Source organism: Erpetoichthys calabaricus, chromosome 18, assembly GCF_900747795.2.
Source record: "Erpetoichthys calabaricus chromosome 18, fErpCal1.3, whole genome shotgun sequence".
NCBI classification, from domain to species: Eukaryota; Metazoa; Chordata; class Cladistia; order Polypteriformes; family Polypteridae; genus Erpetoichthys; species Erpetoichthys calabaricus.
The window spans coordinates 60,300,533-60,314,756 of record NC_041411.2 but is presented as its reverse complement, the minus strand read 5'-3'; the positions used below and the strand labels follow the sequence as shown (position 1 = coordinate 60,314,756).

Genomic DNA, 14,224 nt, shown 5'->3' with positions numbered 1-14,224 from the left:
CCTCTCCAGGGTCTCCTCAACCTGCTCCCTACTATCACTACAGATCACAATGTCATCAGCAAACATCATAGTCCACGGGGACTCCTGCCTAATCTCGTCTGTCAACCAGTCCATCACCATTGCAAATAAGAAAGGGCTCAGAGCCAGTCCCTGATATAATCCCACCTCCACCTTGAATGCATCCGTCACTCCTACCGCAGACCTCATCACTGTCACACTTCCCTCGTACATATCCTGTACAACCCTTACGTGCTTCTCTGCCACTCCCGACTTCCTCATACAATACCACAGCTCCTCTCAAGGCACCCTGTCATATGCTTTCTCCAGGTCCACAAAGACGCAGTGCAACTCCTTCTGGCCTTCTCTAAACTTCTTCATCAACACCCTCAGAGCAAACATTGCATCTGTGGTGCTCTTTCTTGGCATGAAACCATACTGCTGCTCACTAATTATCACCTCAATTCTTAACCTAGCCTCCACTACTCTTTCCCATAACATCATGCTGTGGCTCATCAGTTTTATTCCCCTGTAGTCACTGCAGTCCTGCACATCCCCCTTATTCTTAAATATCGGCACCAGTACACTTCTTCTCCACTCCTCAGGCATCCTCTTACGTTCCAAGATTCCATTAAACAATCTGGTTAAAAACTCCACTGCCATCTCTCCTAAACACCTCCATGCTTCCATAGGTGTTTCATCTGGACCAACGGCCTTTGCATTTTTCATCCTCTTCATAGCTGTCTTTACTTCCTCCTTGCTAATCCGTTGCACTTCCTGATTCACTATCTCCACATCATCCAACCTCTTCTCTCTCTCGTTCTCTTTGTTCATTAGCCTCTCAAAGTACTCTTTCCATCTGCTCAACACACTCTCCTTGCTTGTGAGTACATTTCCATCTTTATCCTTTATCACCCTGACCTGCTGCACATCTTTCCCAGCTTGGTCCCTCTGTCTAGCCAATCAGTACAGGTCCTTTTCTCCCTCCTTAGTGTCCAACCTCTCATACAACTCATCGTACACCTTTTCTTTAGCCTTCGCCACCTCTCTCTTCACCTTGCGCCTTATCTCCTTGTACTCTTGTCTACTTTCTGCATCTCTCTGACTGTCCCACTTCTTCTTTGCCATCCTCTTCCTCTGTATACTCTCCTGTATTTCCTCATTCCACCACCAGGTTTCCTTTTCCTCCTTCCTCTTTCCAGATGTCATGCCAAGCACCCTTTTTCCTGTCACCCTTACTACATCTGCTGTAGTTTCCCAGCTGTCTGGTAACTCTTCACTACCACCCAGTGCCTGTCTCACCTCCTCCCTAAACTCAACCTTACAGTCTTCCTTTTTCAACTTCCACCATTTGGTCCTTGGATCTGCCCTCACTCTCCAACGTCATCCTACAGACCGCCATCCTATGCTGCTTAATTACACTTTCCCCTGCCACCACTTTGCAGTCTTCAATCTCCTTCAGATCAACTCTTTTGCATAGGATGTAATCTACCTGTGTGCATCTTCCTCCACTCTTGTACGTAACCCTATGTTTCTCCCTCTTCTTAAAATACGTATTCACCATGGCCATGTCCATCCTTTTGGCAAAATCCACTATCCTCTGACCTTCTTCATTCCTCTCCTTGACACCATACCTACCCATCACCTCCTCGTCTCCACTGTTCCCTTCACCAATATGCCCATTGAAATCCACTCCAATCACCACTTTCTGTCCATTGGGTACACTGTTCATCACTTCATCCTAGTGCTGGGCGGTATGACCAAAATTGTATATCACTGTATTTTTCAAAATTATACCGGTTTCACAGTATTCAATGGTGTTTTTTTCCCATGCATGCGTGGATGTTAACCACATTTTCCACTGCAATTACTGCAGTAGACTGGCAAAGAATAACCTATTCCACTGTCATGATAATTGTACAAAAAAAAAACATTGTAATGTGCACACAAGTATTAATACAGGTTTGCATGGCCCCATAAAGTGATAGTTTTCAAGGGGGTGGCACTAATGAAGAGAAGGAATCACATTGCATGCCAGATGCAGTCAAAATATAGAACCTTTTTATTGAACAAATTTTGCAAACAGCTTAAACTAAAATTTTGACAACATATTTTCAACCATCAAAAGAGGCATTTAGACTTAGTAAAATATCCAGAGGTGCTTGTCAAAAGTTGTATTGCACTGAGCATGTCTTAGAAAAGGAATAAATAGTAAATATTTTTTGTTAACCAATAACACTTTTTGTTAATGTTAACAATCTTTGTCCACTGACACGTTAAAATGACTTTTTAAACAACTTTACCATCATTAAACTGAATAATATTTAAACTAATAAATAATAACAATAAATAATAATAATAATTCATTACATTTGTATAGCAGTGCAACTTCTAGTAATAATACCATTACTTCAAGACTTCAAGCCCAGGTGCATTACACAGTATTCACCAAATAAAAATAAAATAAAATAAAACAAGTGCAACTTGGTGATAACATCTTTACCAACTGAACCATCATTTAGACAAATTGCATTAATATGGACCTTGCTTTAGGCTAAGCTATATACATAAATAATAAAACTGCAACTTGCATTTGTAATGCTATTTGTGGTATAGCCCTACGGAATCGTATTAGGGCCATGGTGAAGAAGAAAAAATATGGACACAGGGAAGAAAAAAAACTATATGTCGAGAATAAAGTCGACATGTTGACTTTATTATCGACATTTCCACTTTATTCTCGCCGTTTCTGTCGAGAATTAAGTCGACATTTCCACTTTATTCTCATAGTTTATTTTGTCATTAAAGTAGAATGTCGTAAACTAAACTTCATCATAAAATCAATGTTTAATTTACTAGATTTTCTCAAATCCCGTCATAAGTTAATGTATCACATTAAATGCTTAGTGTTAAGTGTTCCCCGACCCAGTTGTTAATCGCTGTACGCGTTTCTTAAACTGACTTCCTCTACAGTAAGAGGAGGCGCCAGTAGCGATCGCCGCACAGAATACATTCACTTCATGATATTCCTGCTCTCTGAAAATTTAGAATGCTAAGATAAATTTTCATGATTAAATGCATTAAAGCAGATATTAAACATGCATGGTAGTGCTGCTCCCTTACAGTAAGGGGTCCCCAGGTGTACGTTCAATGTAGAGAACTTTATGGCAGGTGTGATGAGGCTCCAAAAAACTGGATGTATGAATGGGTATCGCACAGGTTTAACTTAAATATTGGGTTTGCGATCTGGTGATCGGAAACACAAACACAGAATTCAATGCATGTTCTTCTGAGCGGGCTTTCTTTATTGCATGCGTGCTGTCTCTGTCTGATGCACAAACCCGCAGTTCCTATCTTTCATTTTTCTTTCTCCACATAACCAATCACCACACGATAAACGTCTTTGTGAAATTAAATGTAGTTGTAAACTTAGACCACGGAGTGTTCAGAACTTCAAAAAAATCTTCGTTATACATGTTTAATTATGCCATCCCTTCAGGGTTGCACCCATCCCAGTAAGCATTGTGTGCGAGGCAGGAGCAAATCCTGAACATGGCGCCAGCACATCGCAGGGTTCCACTTTTACTTTCCTCCTCTCCTCCTGCCTCCAGACACATCTCCCCCTCTTCTTGTCCTTCTTCTTCTTCGGCCAACAGTAGCCCAATTTCTGCCAGTACCCTGTTGGCTAACAGTACTGGTGGCGTCGTTGTTAACCTGGGGCTCGACCAATCCGGTATGGAAATTTGTATTGTTGTCCGCATATTGATTTGGCAAAATTTTACACCGGATGCCCTTCCTGACGTAACCCTCCCCATTTATCCGGGCTTGGGACCGGCACAAAGTAACACACCGGTTTGTGCATCCCCTGTGGCTGGGTTAACAATAATCACACACAGTAATGTCCATGAATAAACGGCAACTAATGTAATGTAAAGATGAAGGTAAATAGTCCAGAGATCTGCACATTGAAGGAGAATGTAAAGATAATCCTACCGGTAGCTCCTCAAATGGTGAAAAGATAGTCCTACCAGTAGCTCCTGAAATGGTGAAAATGGGTGGACGGTTCAGGAATGCAACTTTCTTCACAGGATGGCCATAAATCCACATACAGTCCTCAAGTAACAGGTAGACAGTAGACAATCTAGACCCCGACCCAGAAATGGTCCAGGACAAATGAGAAGGCACAGGTATCGCAATGGAAGGTAGACAGACAGGAACTTTAGACGCAAAACAAAAAAAACGTTTTTTTTTTTGTTTTTTTTGTTGACACCAGCCCCCTTTTAAATCACACCTCTTTGTACAACAGCCCCTGCACTCTCAGCAGATGACCAATCAGAGCCACTGCAGGGATTGCTGGGAGTTGAAGTTTCAAGCACTGCTACACAGGGGTGAGGCTATAGTTTTTCATCTCCACTGCTATTTGAAACATCTTTCCTGTCTCATACATGGTTCTCACATTCCAGTGTTGGCTGGCATGGTCGAAAGAAGGGTTGTCGGTCTTGTGGCTTCCAGAGATTTCCAGCTTTCATCACATGGCATCATAAATTTTCTTGTCAAAGACCCATCTTTTCCCAGTCTCGTTGATCTTTTGTTGACGTTTTTGTAACTAGGTTTTGTTTTAACGGGGTGGGGTAGCGAGGGGCTTGGGACTGGAGTCTGTTTTTACACACTGGACAAACAACACCAGCTCTTTATTTCTTATATAGCCTATAATCATACAAGGAATGCCTCAATGGGCTTTAACAAGCTCTGTTTTTGACAGCCCCACAGCTTTGGCTCTGTAAGAAAACAAGAAAAAAACTCCCCAAAAAAATAACCCTAGTATGGAAAAAAAAAAATTAGATGAAATATTCCAAAAGACAATTCAGAGAGACACCCCTTCCTGGCAGGTTGGGCATACAATGGGTGTCAGAAAATGGAGAAAATACAATACACAAAACATAATGCAAGTATTCCTTTGCACAGAGCTAGACGGCCAATATATTATTGCCATGATTCAACAGTACAAACTACGAGGGAAAAATGCAAGAATAGATTATACCAATCACTAAATACAGAACTATCACATTTGAGGATACAGATTTTATCACATTTATCAAAAACAAACGTAATTAACATACGTAAATTAAAAGCAACAATATCTGTCCATCAGCTAATTGTACAACCACTGCCAGATAGTTGGAAAAAAGTCAGACAAGCCAGACACAGTCTGAGTCCTGGAGAACTCCTTCCCTTCATTGGCCATTCTTATAGCTGAGTCAGTGCTGGACCAGCCAGTCTGATGAAAGAACCCTTCTACAGCATTATTCCTGTGTTCCTTTATCTGAGATGACTTTCCATAGGCAGGCCAACAACTTGACAAAAGAGCAGTGGCTCAGTTGTCACATGAGAATACACAGAAGAGTAACAGCAATTTTCTCAGATTTGTGGGTAAAATACTATCACAGAGCGGAGAATTTTACCCAATATTAGGATGAACCTCTGTTGATTGTGGTGCATCTGTCACCATGATCAGCCTACTCAGAAACAGTACAGAGAATCTTAGCATGGTAGTGTACAATGTGGTGGAGGGACAGGGAATATTAGTTGATTAGGAAAATACAGTTTGATTAAAATTTGTACTCGAGTTAAATCAAATAGTCACTATAGCCCTAGTTTGAACACAAAAAGCTGAGCACTTCCTGGAAATATAAAACATGTCTGATAGCAGTGTGGAAGTCCTCTTGACCAGGATGTAAAAACTGAGTTTTCTCAGTGTCCATCCCATAAAAGTATTACTTCAACTTTGGTATTTTTGGAGCTAGCTACCAATAGCCAGGCCATTAAAGATGAAATGCATGCCCAGCCTTGTTAAAAATGATGTAGGCTTGCAAAAAAATATACAATTACGAAAATTATATGGATATGTTATGGTATGGACTAATTGTTTCCAATACATATACAGTCTCAAAACATTAATCAGTACGCTGTAACTATTGGTTTTAAACGCTGATGTATTTGATATGTTTTAAGGCAGGGGTCCCCATCTCTAGTTCTGGAGGGCCGCAGTGGCTACAAGTTTTCATTCTAAACATTTTCTTAATTAGTGACCTTTTTTTGCTGCTAGATAACTTCTTTTGAATTAATTTTGTCTTGTTTTTTTTTAAGATTGTTCTCTTGAACTTCTTCATCATTCCTCTGAATTGTTTTATTTCTCTCCTTAAATGGCACCCAAGCAGAAATGAAATGTGCAATAAGTGAGCCAACAGAAGACCAACTATGTCAGGGCCTCAGACTCTAGCCAGTAGCTTAATTAGGTGTTATCTTGTTGTTAATTAAACCCATTCTTTAATTCCAGGGCTTGTTGCTGCTCTCGTTGTGCAATAGCATACATTTCTGAAATTGTTGATTTTTCTTTTTTCTAAGAGCACTGTTAAATATTTTTGGGACCTGAGCAGAGCAACATTCCTGAGATCTTCAACTATGTTTATTTTCAGATATTGTATGATGAACACAGTTTGCTCATCTTGTTTCGGCTCATTTTTTTTTTATCCCATTGTTGTTTGGCTGATAATTAAGGAAAAGGAATAATTAAAGGGTCTGAGTCCTCCAAGAGCATGTCAATTAAATTTAATTCAAAAGAAGTAAATTAGCAGCAAAAATAGGTCACTAATTAAGAAAAGGATTATAGTGAAAACCTGCTGCCACTGTGGCCCTCCAGGACCGGAGATGGGAACCCCAGTTTTAAGGTGTTCATTTCACATTTTCCTTTCTTTCGGAGCTCAATTGCCTGTAATTATAAGCTAATATGGGAATCATTTTTCCCCCTAATTAATTTTGATTCTAGAGATTGTGTAGTCTGTTGCACAGATTTTACATACATTTTCAGACATCTCAAATGCATTTCAATAAAGATTCCTTTAAAAATACTAACAGTGGAATGTATTAATTTAAAGTTCTATTTCTGTCACTGGTTCTTCTGCCACATGTCCACAAACACAACAGAGAATCCTGATTTTGTGCGTGAAAATGAACAGTGAAGTCCCAAAGTGAATGTGTTTTCTAGTTTACCAAACACTTTTTCATTTGTGTAGTATCCACCCCTCTTTGACTTAAAATGTTAAAGCTTCTCTTAGAAGATTTCAGCAAGGATGCAGAGTTTACCAATCTTAGAACATGTGATTTTTTTTTGTGCAATGTGTGTGGACAGTGACTTAAAGAATATGCATATGCTACTGAACAAGGTGATTTGTAAGATTTTTGATGTAAACCTATTGCTGCAGGAATTCATGTGTAATTTAATACAGCTTCTAAACATATAGAAATTAAAAGGTCATTCATATTAGGTTGATTGCCAATTAACAATATGGGTCAGCTGTGAAAGACACAGTTTGACCTTGTTAGCCATTTAATGTTGCTTTGCAAACTTGGCAATGCCAAATTCTATGGTCACAAACACTGCAAAATTGTTTTATTTGTCAAGGGGAAAAGTCTCAAACATGACGGCATATGTCAACCACGGACTAAATTCCTCATGGTGCAGCATCAAAAATTGTTGCAGAAATAAATCCAGTACCTTACGGAAATTAATACAGTACCTTTTTGATGCAGGGTTGATTTTCAGGAACTGTTGCATCTAAGACCAGTGCACAAAGATGCACTGTGAAAATGTATCTTTAATCATGTCAATCAGACGCATACAGACATACAAAGGTGGCAAGAAACGAAGAACATTGCCCTGTGAGACCACCAATCAAACGTCCTAATCTTACACAATGAAGATGCCATGTGCATAGGTGGGGTTTCCTCTCAATGCGCACGTAATGAAGCAGTACAAAATAAACATTAATAACAAATATGTACAAGACTTAAGACAAGTAGACCTGTTATTTGAGATAAACTAAATTGAGGTTACATTCATATTGTGGGTACTGGAGAGTAAATGTGCAACATCATACAGTTACAGTAAATGAAAATTACATGGTATGTCTATTGTCAAGAAAACGAACCACATCAGTGTATGCCATCAACAGAGTTTCTTCTTTTGTACACTCATCTGTTTGAAATGTCTCTTTCTTGGAAGCGCATAATTTTTCAAGTAGTCTTCCAGATAATAATCTACAGTGGAACCTCGGTTCACGACCATAATTCGTTCCAAACCTCTGGTCATAAACCGATTTGGTCGTGAACCGAAGCAATTTCCCCCATAGGATTGTATGTAAATACAATTAATCCATTCCAGACCGTACGAACTGTATGTAAATATATTTTTTTAAAGATTTTTAAGCACAAATATAGTTAATTACACCATAGAATGCACAGTGTAATAGTAAACTAATGTAAAAACATTGAATAACACTGACACAAACACCCAGGCTCCCTGCTCAGCTGCACGTGCAGGCTCTCTCTCTCTCTCTCTCTCTCTCTCTCTCTCTCTCTCTCTCTCTGTCAGTAGCACGCGACACGCGAGCCCCCCTCTCCTCTCAGCTGCACGCACAGGCTCTCTCTCTCTCTCAGCAGCACGTGAGCCCACCCCCCCTCTCTGTAACATTGCAGCAGTTCGCGCTATAGCCTTATAATCCGATTGCTGTATAAACACTTTTTAAATGAGTTTTAAGCACAGGGGGGAAAAAAAAGGAACATTTGAACAAATCCGAACTTTATTTAAAAGCCAACCAAGTTCACGCGAATAGTATTACAACCCGATCGCTGTAAACACACTTTTTAAGTGAGTTTTAAGCACAGGGAAAAAATGGACATTTGAAAAAAGAGAAAAGTAACATTGCAACACTTCTCATAATTAAGTCTCAATAATTCTCACCACTCTTCACTTGCTTAGAAGCCATGGTTAACTGCAAAAGCACACGAAATACTGCAGAGCACAAAGAGTTCACAGGTAAAGCACGCACGTCTGACTGAGAACAATGAACAGGGAGAGGCTGAACACGTGCTTAAATACAGTAATTGGCGCGTACGAACCGGAAGGGAAACGAAATAGAGCACAAAGACTTCACAGTGAAAGCACGGACGCACGGAGACAGAGCCACGCCCAGTCCATGGCTAGCAAGACAGAGCCACGCCCGCCAACTCACAGAGCTCCCCCCACAAACTCTAAGATCATGGGATACGCACGACAGAGACCCGCCCACCAACTCTAACCCTCCTCCCAAGTCCACCCTCGCTCTTGAGGCACGCAGCACCTCACCAAACACCGCCTCAGTCGCTTTCGTCTCTGCTACAGTCCACATGCACCTTTGAGCCACGTTGACTTTTCATTGTTCTTTTCGGTTCCGGCTGCTTTTCTATATATAATCCACCAAGTCGCCCGACCATGGGATAAGCACTCACGCAAGACAGAGCCCCGCCCGCCAACTCTAACCCTCCTCCCGCGTCATGGGGTACGCACGACAGAGCCCCGCCTGCCAACTCTAGCACTTACTGTCGCCGGTTGCATTAACAAGCAACCTTTGTGGCGTCACATGTATGTACTTTCACTGACGACAAATATGACAGCTCTTCCTCACGAACAAGATTTCACAAGACGGGAAAAACGGAACACCTGCAACATTACCTTCACGTTGTTTTCCTTTTATTTCTGATCCCGTTCAACAACTATGTGGCGACATCGACTTTTCAACTGTGACTCCGGAACAACTCAGTACGCGAGCTATATTAAGCGTCACAACGAAGACTCGCTACACCTTAATGAACAGGTACTGAAACTTATCCCTACCGATGAAATAACTTTCACCAGCGTTGACTCCATCGTCACAGACAATCCCACACATCAACTTTCATTCCCCGAAGAATTTCTTAGCAGTCTTACTCCCACTGGCATGCCTCCGCATAAACTCAAACTTAAAATTGGTTCAGTCGTCATTCATACTTCTCAGAAACCTCATGCCAGCAAGAAGTCTCTGTAAAGGCACTAGACTGACTGTTACCAGCATTCACCGCAATGTACTAGGGTATAAAACAATTGCAGCTGCTACCTCACAAACTGTCCATATTCCCCGCATTTCCCTGACCCCATCAGATTCAAATTTGCCTTTTACTTTTACACGCAGACAATTTCCTGTTAGATTGGCCTTTGCAATGACAATTAATAAGTCACAGGGACAAACTTTCAAAAAGATATGCCTGTATCTACCAAAACCAGTTTTCAGTCACGGACAATTGTATGTTGCTTTTCTCTAGAGTTCCTTCTTTTCATTCACTCACAGTCATATCCTCAAACCCACCCCATTTGGACAACTGTGTCTTTCAGGAAGTGTTCACCAATCAATAAATAATTATGGCTAGTTATGAAAAATGCAGCGGTGCTCAAATACCTGCCATCATATTTTCTTTCTGGGGGTAAAATGCTTCTGCTCAATGAAAGAAGTCCACGACATGGCCACAGGATGGTTATTAATATGTTTAGTTTGCTATACGTTTACAGTGTGAAAAACAACCAAACTGACTGGGAATTGAATGAAAGTATGGTAACTAAACATCCCTGATTTGGAACAAAGTAAACCGACTAAGAGAGTGAAAACTCCTTTTAGTTTATCTGACTTTGTAATTTGTTTGTCAGTATTTAAAACATGATTTGCTTTGACTTGCATATTGATAACTTGCAACGTAATTCGGACACAAGGTTTTGTAAATGACTAACAAATTGTCATGTAATTGCTCCACAATTATTATTTTTCATATTGCATTCTTGTAATTTACATTTTGTTAATATACAGCACTTTACCAGAGTCACATGAATTAGATCATGTTTAGTTGCCTAATATAAACTAAGTGATATCAGAATTAAGATTGCTTTAACTCTGTAACTCGTTGGCTGCATCTCACTGTGATGCCACCTTCATACTTTTTCATTGTAAAGTGGTAATTTTGGGAGATGAGAAAATAAAAAAAACATTACACAAGTTAAACACTGCCAGATTTGTACAGTCAAATCTACAGTTGCCATGTCCTTGCATTTTTGTGATATTAGATGCACTGTTTTTTTTTAAATCTTTTACCTTGTTTCTTTTTCTTTTTTATTTCTATTTCTTTTATCTTAAAGTATATCTTATTTTTTGTTACCTATAGATGATTGTGATTGAATAAAGAACAGCATCCAAGTAGGGGTAGTTGTGAATTAGAGCTGTTTGCATTGTAACATAAAAAAGAGCAAGATTGCAGGGAAGCTAGAGCCTAACCCAGTAAGCATCAGGCACAAAGCAGGAACAATCCCTGGACAATACCCTGGCCCATCGTAGGGTGTGAACACTCACACACACACACACACACACACACACACACACATAGCCAAAGGTCTTAAGTGTGCCACTGTGATCTGTGAGGGTTACTGTATACACATTATTTTATTTAAAATGAATATTTGCTGAAGCCACACAAACCAACTGACATAATGAATTTGACAAGGAGACAAAAGTGGAAGATGACTTAAGCAGGCTATTTAAAAGTACTGATGTGCCTTGTTTTGTGAGGATCAATATATGGCAAGGGACCACTGTCTGCAGAAGCCATGAGTGATTAGAGTCTGTGCCAAAAAGGTGCTATATGTGTCTTAGAAGAGCACAGCTCAGATAGTAGTTGCCTATACCTGGCAAGGTTCATAAAAATCTCAATACATATGAAAAATGTGTCAGTTTTTATAATGGATATGAACCATCTAAATGCCAGAAGCATTCCAAATGCTGCCTTACACTCTGCTGAGCTGGTTGTACATTCATCAACATTCCCCAGTAAAGAACTGGATAATGATTGTACTGTTCCAATGGCTTCTCTTTGGTCTAGATATGTATGTATAAATAATACTACTTTGTACGTTGGGATTGAAGTGTATATTTTAAACCATTTTAAACTTGTATATATGTATATACATATATATATATATATATATATATATGTCCATTACAATTTAAGAAATTAGATGGCAAAACTAGAGTTCATGTTTGAACTTTAATGTCTGAATATTACATGAATACTTCAATAAATTTATATTGCTAATTAAGCATCTGTGTTTTAACTACTTGTAACTCCTTGAAAGGCTTCATAAGAAGGCCCTTTTTGGTGCATCTGTGTGTTCTTACTGACACTTTGTCGCAAAGGAGTCAGCCTCATTTGGTTCTCTAAATCAAGCAATTTCCCTCCGCCACATCAGCATTGCAGTAAGCCCTGCATTCTCCTACTCTCTGGTGTGCTAACAGGCAAACCGTGAATATAAAGATACGTAAATCTGGGATAAACAGTATAAAGCACCGTTGACTTTAGCAGAACAAAGTGTGACTTGGAGTCAAGCACACTAATTCCCAGCGTCCAAAGTACTTGCACTCTCTCAGAGGTAGAACTGCTGGAACTGGTGACACTTCCACAATCCCTCAGCAGACCTCAGGAAATTATCACAAATAAGATTAAAAAGCACACTCTTACTGCATCTCACAAGGAATGAGTACTTCCTAAGTAAGTCCACATTTGCCAGGATTTACAAACTTTGATTCAATGTTTGTAGAAATGCATTTCCTTCCCTGCAATGGACTGACACCCTATCGAAGTTTTCCTGCCTTGTGCATGATGCTTGAAAGGATAGACTCCAGCTTTCCAGTGAATAAATGGTTTAGAAAATTTGGCATGATGCATTTTTTTTGTTGTTTGATTCTGGATTTTAAAAGCTCATGTCTGTCCTAAACACTTATATGACTGAAGAAACTATAAATCATATTCTCTCAGTGTATAGTCACAGGGCAGATGGAGCCTTTCCAGGTAAGCATTGAGTGCAAGGAATGAACAATCCTTGGGCAGGGTGCAGAATTAACATGGAGTGAACACATTCAGACACGCCCCGAAGCACACATTAGGGTCAGTTCAGTATATCCAATACACCTAATCTGCATGTCTTTGGACTGTGGCAGGTAATCGGAGAACCCATTTAAAATCCATCTTTCACTATCTTCAAATTAGAAATTTTGTTAAACAGAAATTGCCCGATTTCCCCCACCTTGCACCCTCTATAATGCTGGAAAAAATACTGCTCAATTTTGAGGAATTAAACACCATTTCCGCATTATATAAAATCTTATTAGAGTCCCTACCTTTCAAAGATCCAAGAGGACATTGGGAAGAAGATCTCTTAATCAATATATCAGAGAAGGAGTGGAAGATAGCAATGCAGAGAATTCACTCAAGCTCCATATGCGCAAAGCATAGAATTATTCAACTAAAAATTATATATCGAGCCCATCTGTCTCGCTTAAAACTGTCCAAAATGTTTCCAGGGCAAGATCCAACCTGCGAACGCTGCAACCAAGCTCCTGCCTCACTGGGTCACATGTTCTGGGCCTGCACCAAACTAACATCATTTTGGACCAAAATTTTTAAGTGCCTTTCAGACAGCCTTGGTATCACAATTCCTCCTAACCCATTAACTGCTGTGTTCGGTGTTCTTCCAGATGAACTTGAAGTGGAAAAGGACAAGCAAACGGTGATTGCATTCACTACACTTTTGGCACGCAGACTTATTCTGTTAAATTGGAAGAATCCTAAATCTCCTCTAATAAGTCAGTGGGAAACCGATGTTTTATATTATTTGAAATTGGAAAAAAATCAAATTCTCAGTTAGAGGATCTGTACAAAATTTTTTCAAAACCTGGCAGGATCTAATCAATATTATTTTAGAATAAGAGAAATAACTATTACCGCATTTAATTCCCTTCTCCATCTCTTATTTACCTATATATTTATTTCTCCCTTTCTTTTATTTATTGTTGCTTTATTAAAAAGCCCTAAGCAATTCTCCTATTTGCCTTCAATTTTGTTTGGTTATAAATTGATCTATTTGTATGGAATGATTACAATAAAAATTAATAAACAGAAAAAAAAAAAGAAAATCCATGCTGCCCCACATGCAAACTCCTTGTAGGGAGCACTAGGGACTGCATACTATGAGGCAACAGCACAACCACTGCTTCACCATGCCTCATATTCATTGTTTATTAACATATTTAAATGTGGCCTTATTAAGAAAAGGATACCCATCATTTGTGATTGGCCGACACTCCACGATCCTACGGCAAACAATCACAAATAAGGTTAAAAAGCAGTACTTCTTCACTGAGTGCTCAGTTGCCAACCAGGGTTTGCAGACCTTGATTCAATGGTTAAAGAAAAGGATTTCTTTCCCTGCAGTTAACTAATGTCCATTCCAGGATTCCTATTTTGCGCTTGATGTTTGCTGAGATAAGCTCCAGCT

The 14,224-nt window shown here is 39.6% G+C and overlaps 2 protein-coding genes across 5 annotated transcripts in view; one reads left to right on the top strand and one right to left on the bottom strand.

Annotated features, from left to right (window-relative positions):
- The window catches only part of fbln2 (fibulin 2), an 890,980-nt gene that overhangs the window by 19,478 nt on the left and 857,278 nt on the right, over window positions 1-14,224 (bottom strand). The window lies entirely within an intron of this gene.
- The window catches only part of ptpdc1a (protein tyrosine phosphatase domain containing 1a), a 193,484-nt gene that overhangs the window by 73,415 nt on the left and 105,845 nt on the right, over window positions 1-14,224 (top strand). Inside the window, exons 2-3 of one of the 3 annotated variants that reach the window (XM_051921444.1) lie at window positions 4,086-4,199; window positions 4,304-4,385. The exons of 1 other annotated variant lie outside the window; for it this stretch is intronic. In XM_051921444.1, coding sequence (XP_051777404.1) covers window positions 4,322-4,385 — 64 coding nt within the window. In that variant the 5' untranslated portion in view covers window positions 4,086-4,199; window positions 4,304-4,321. The remainder of the gene's footprint in view (window positions 1-4,085; window positions 4,200-4,303; window positions 4,386-14,224) is intronic. One more of the 3 variants, XM_051921443.1, reaches the window with a different exon arrangement.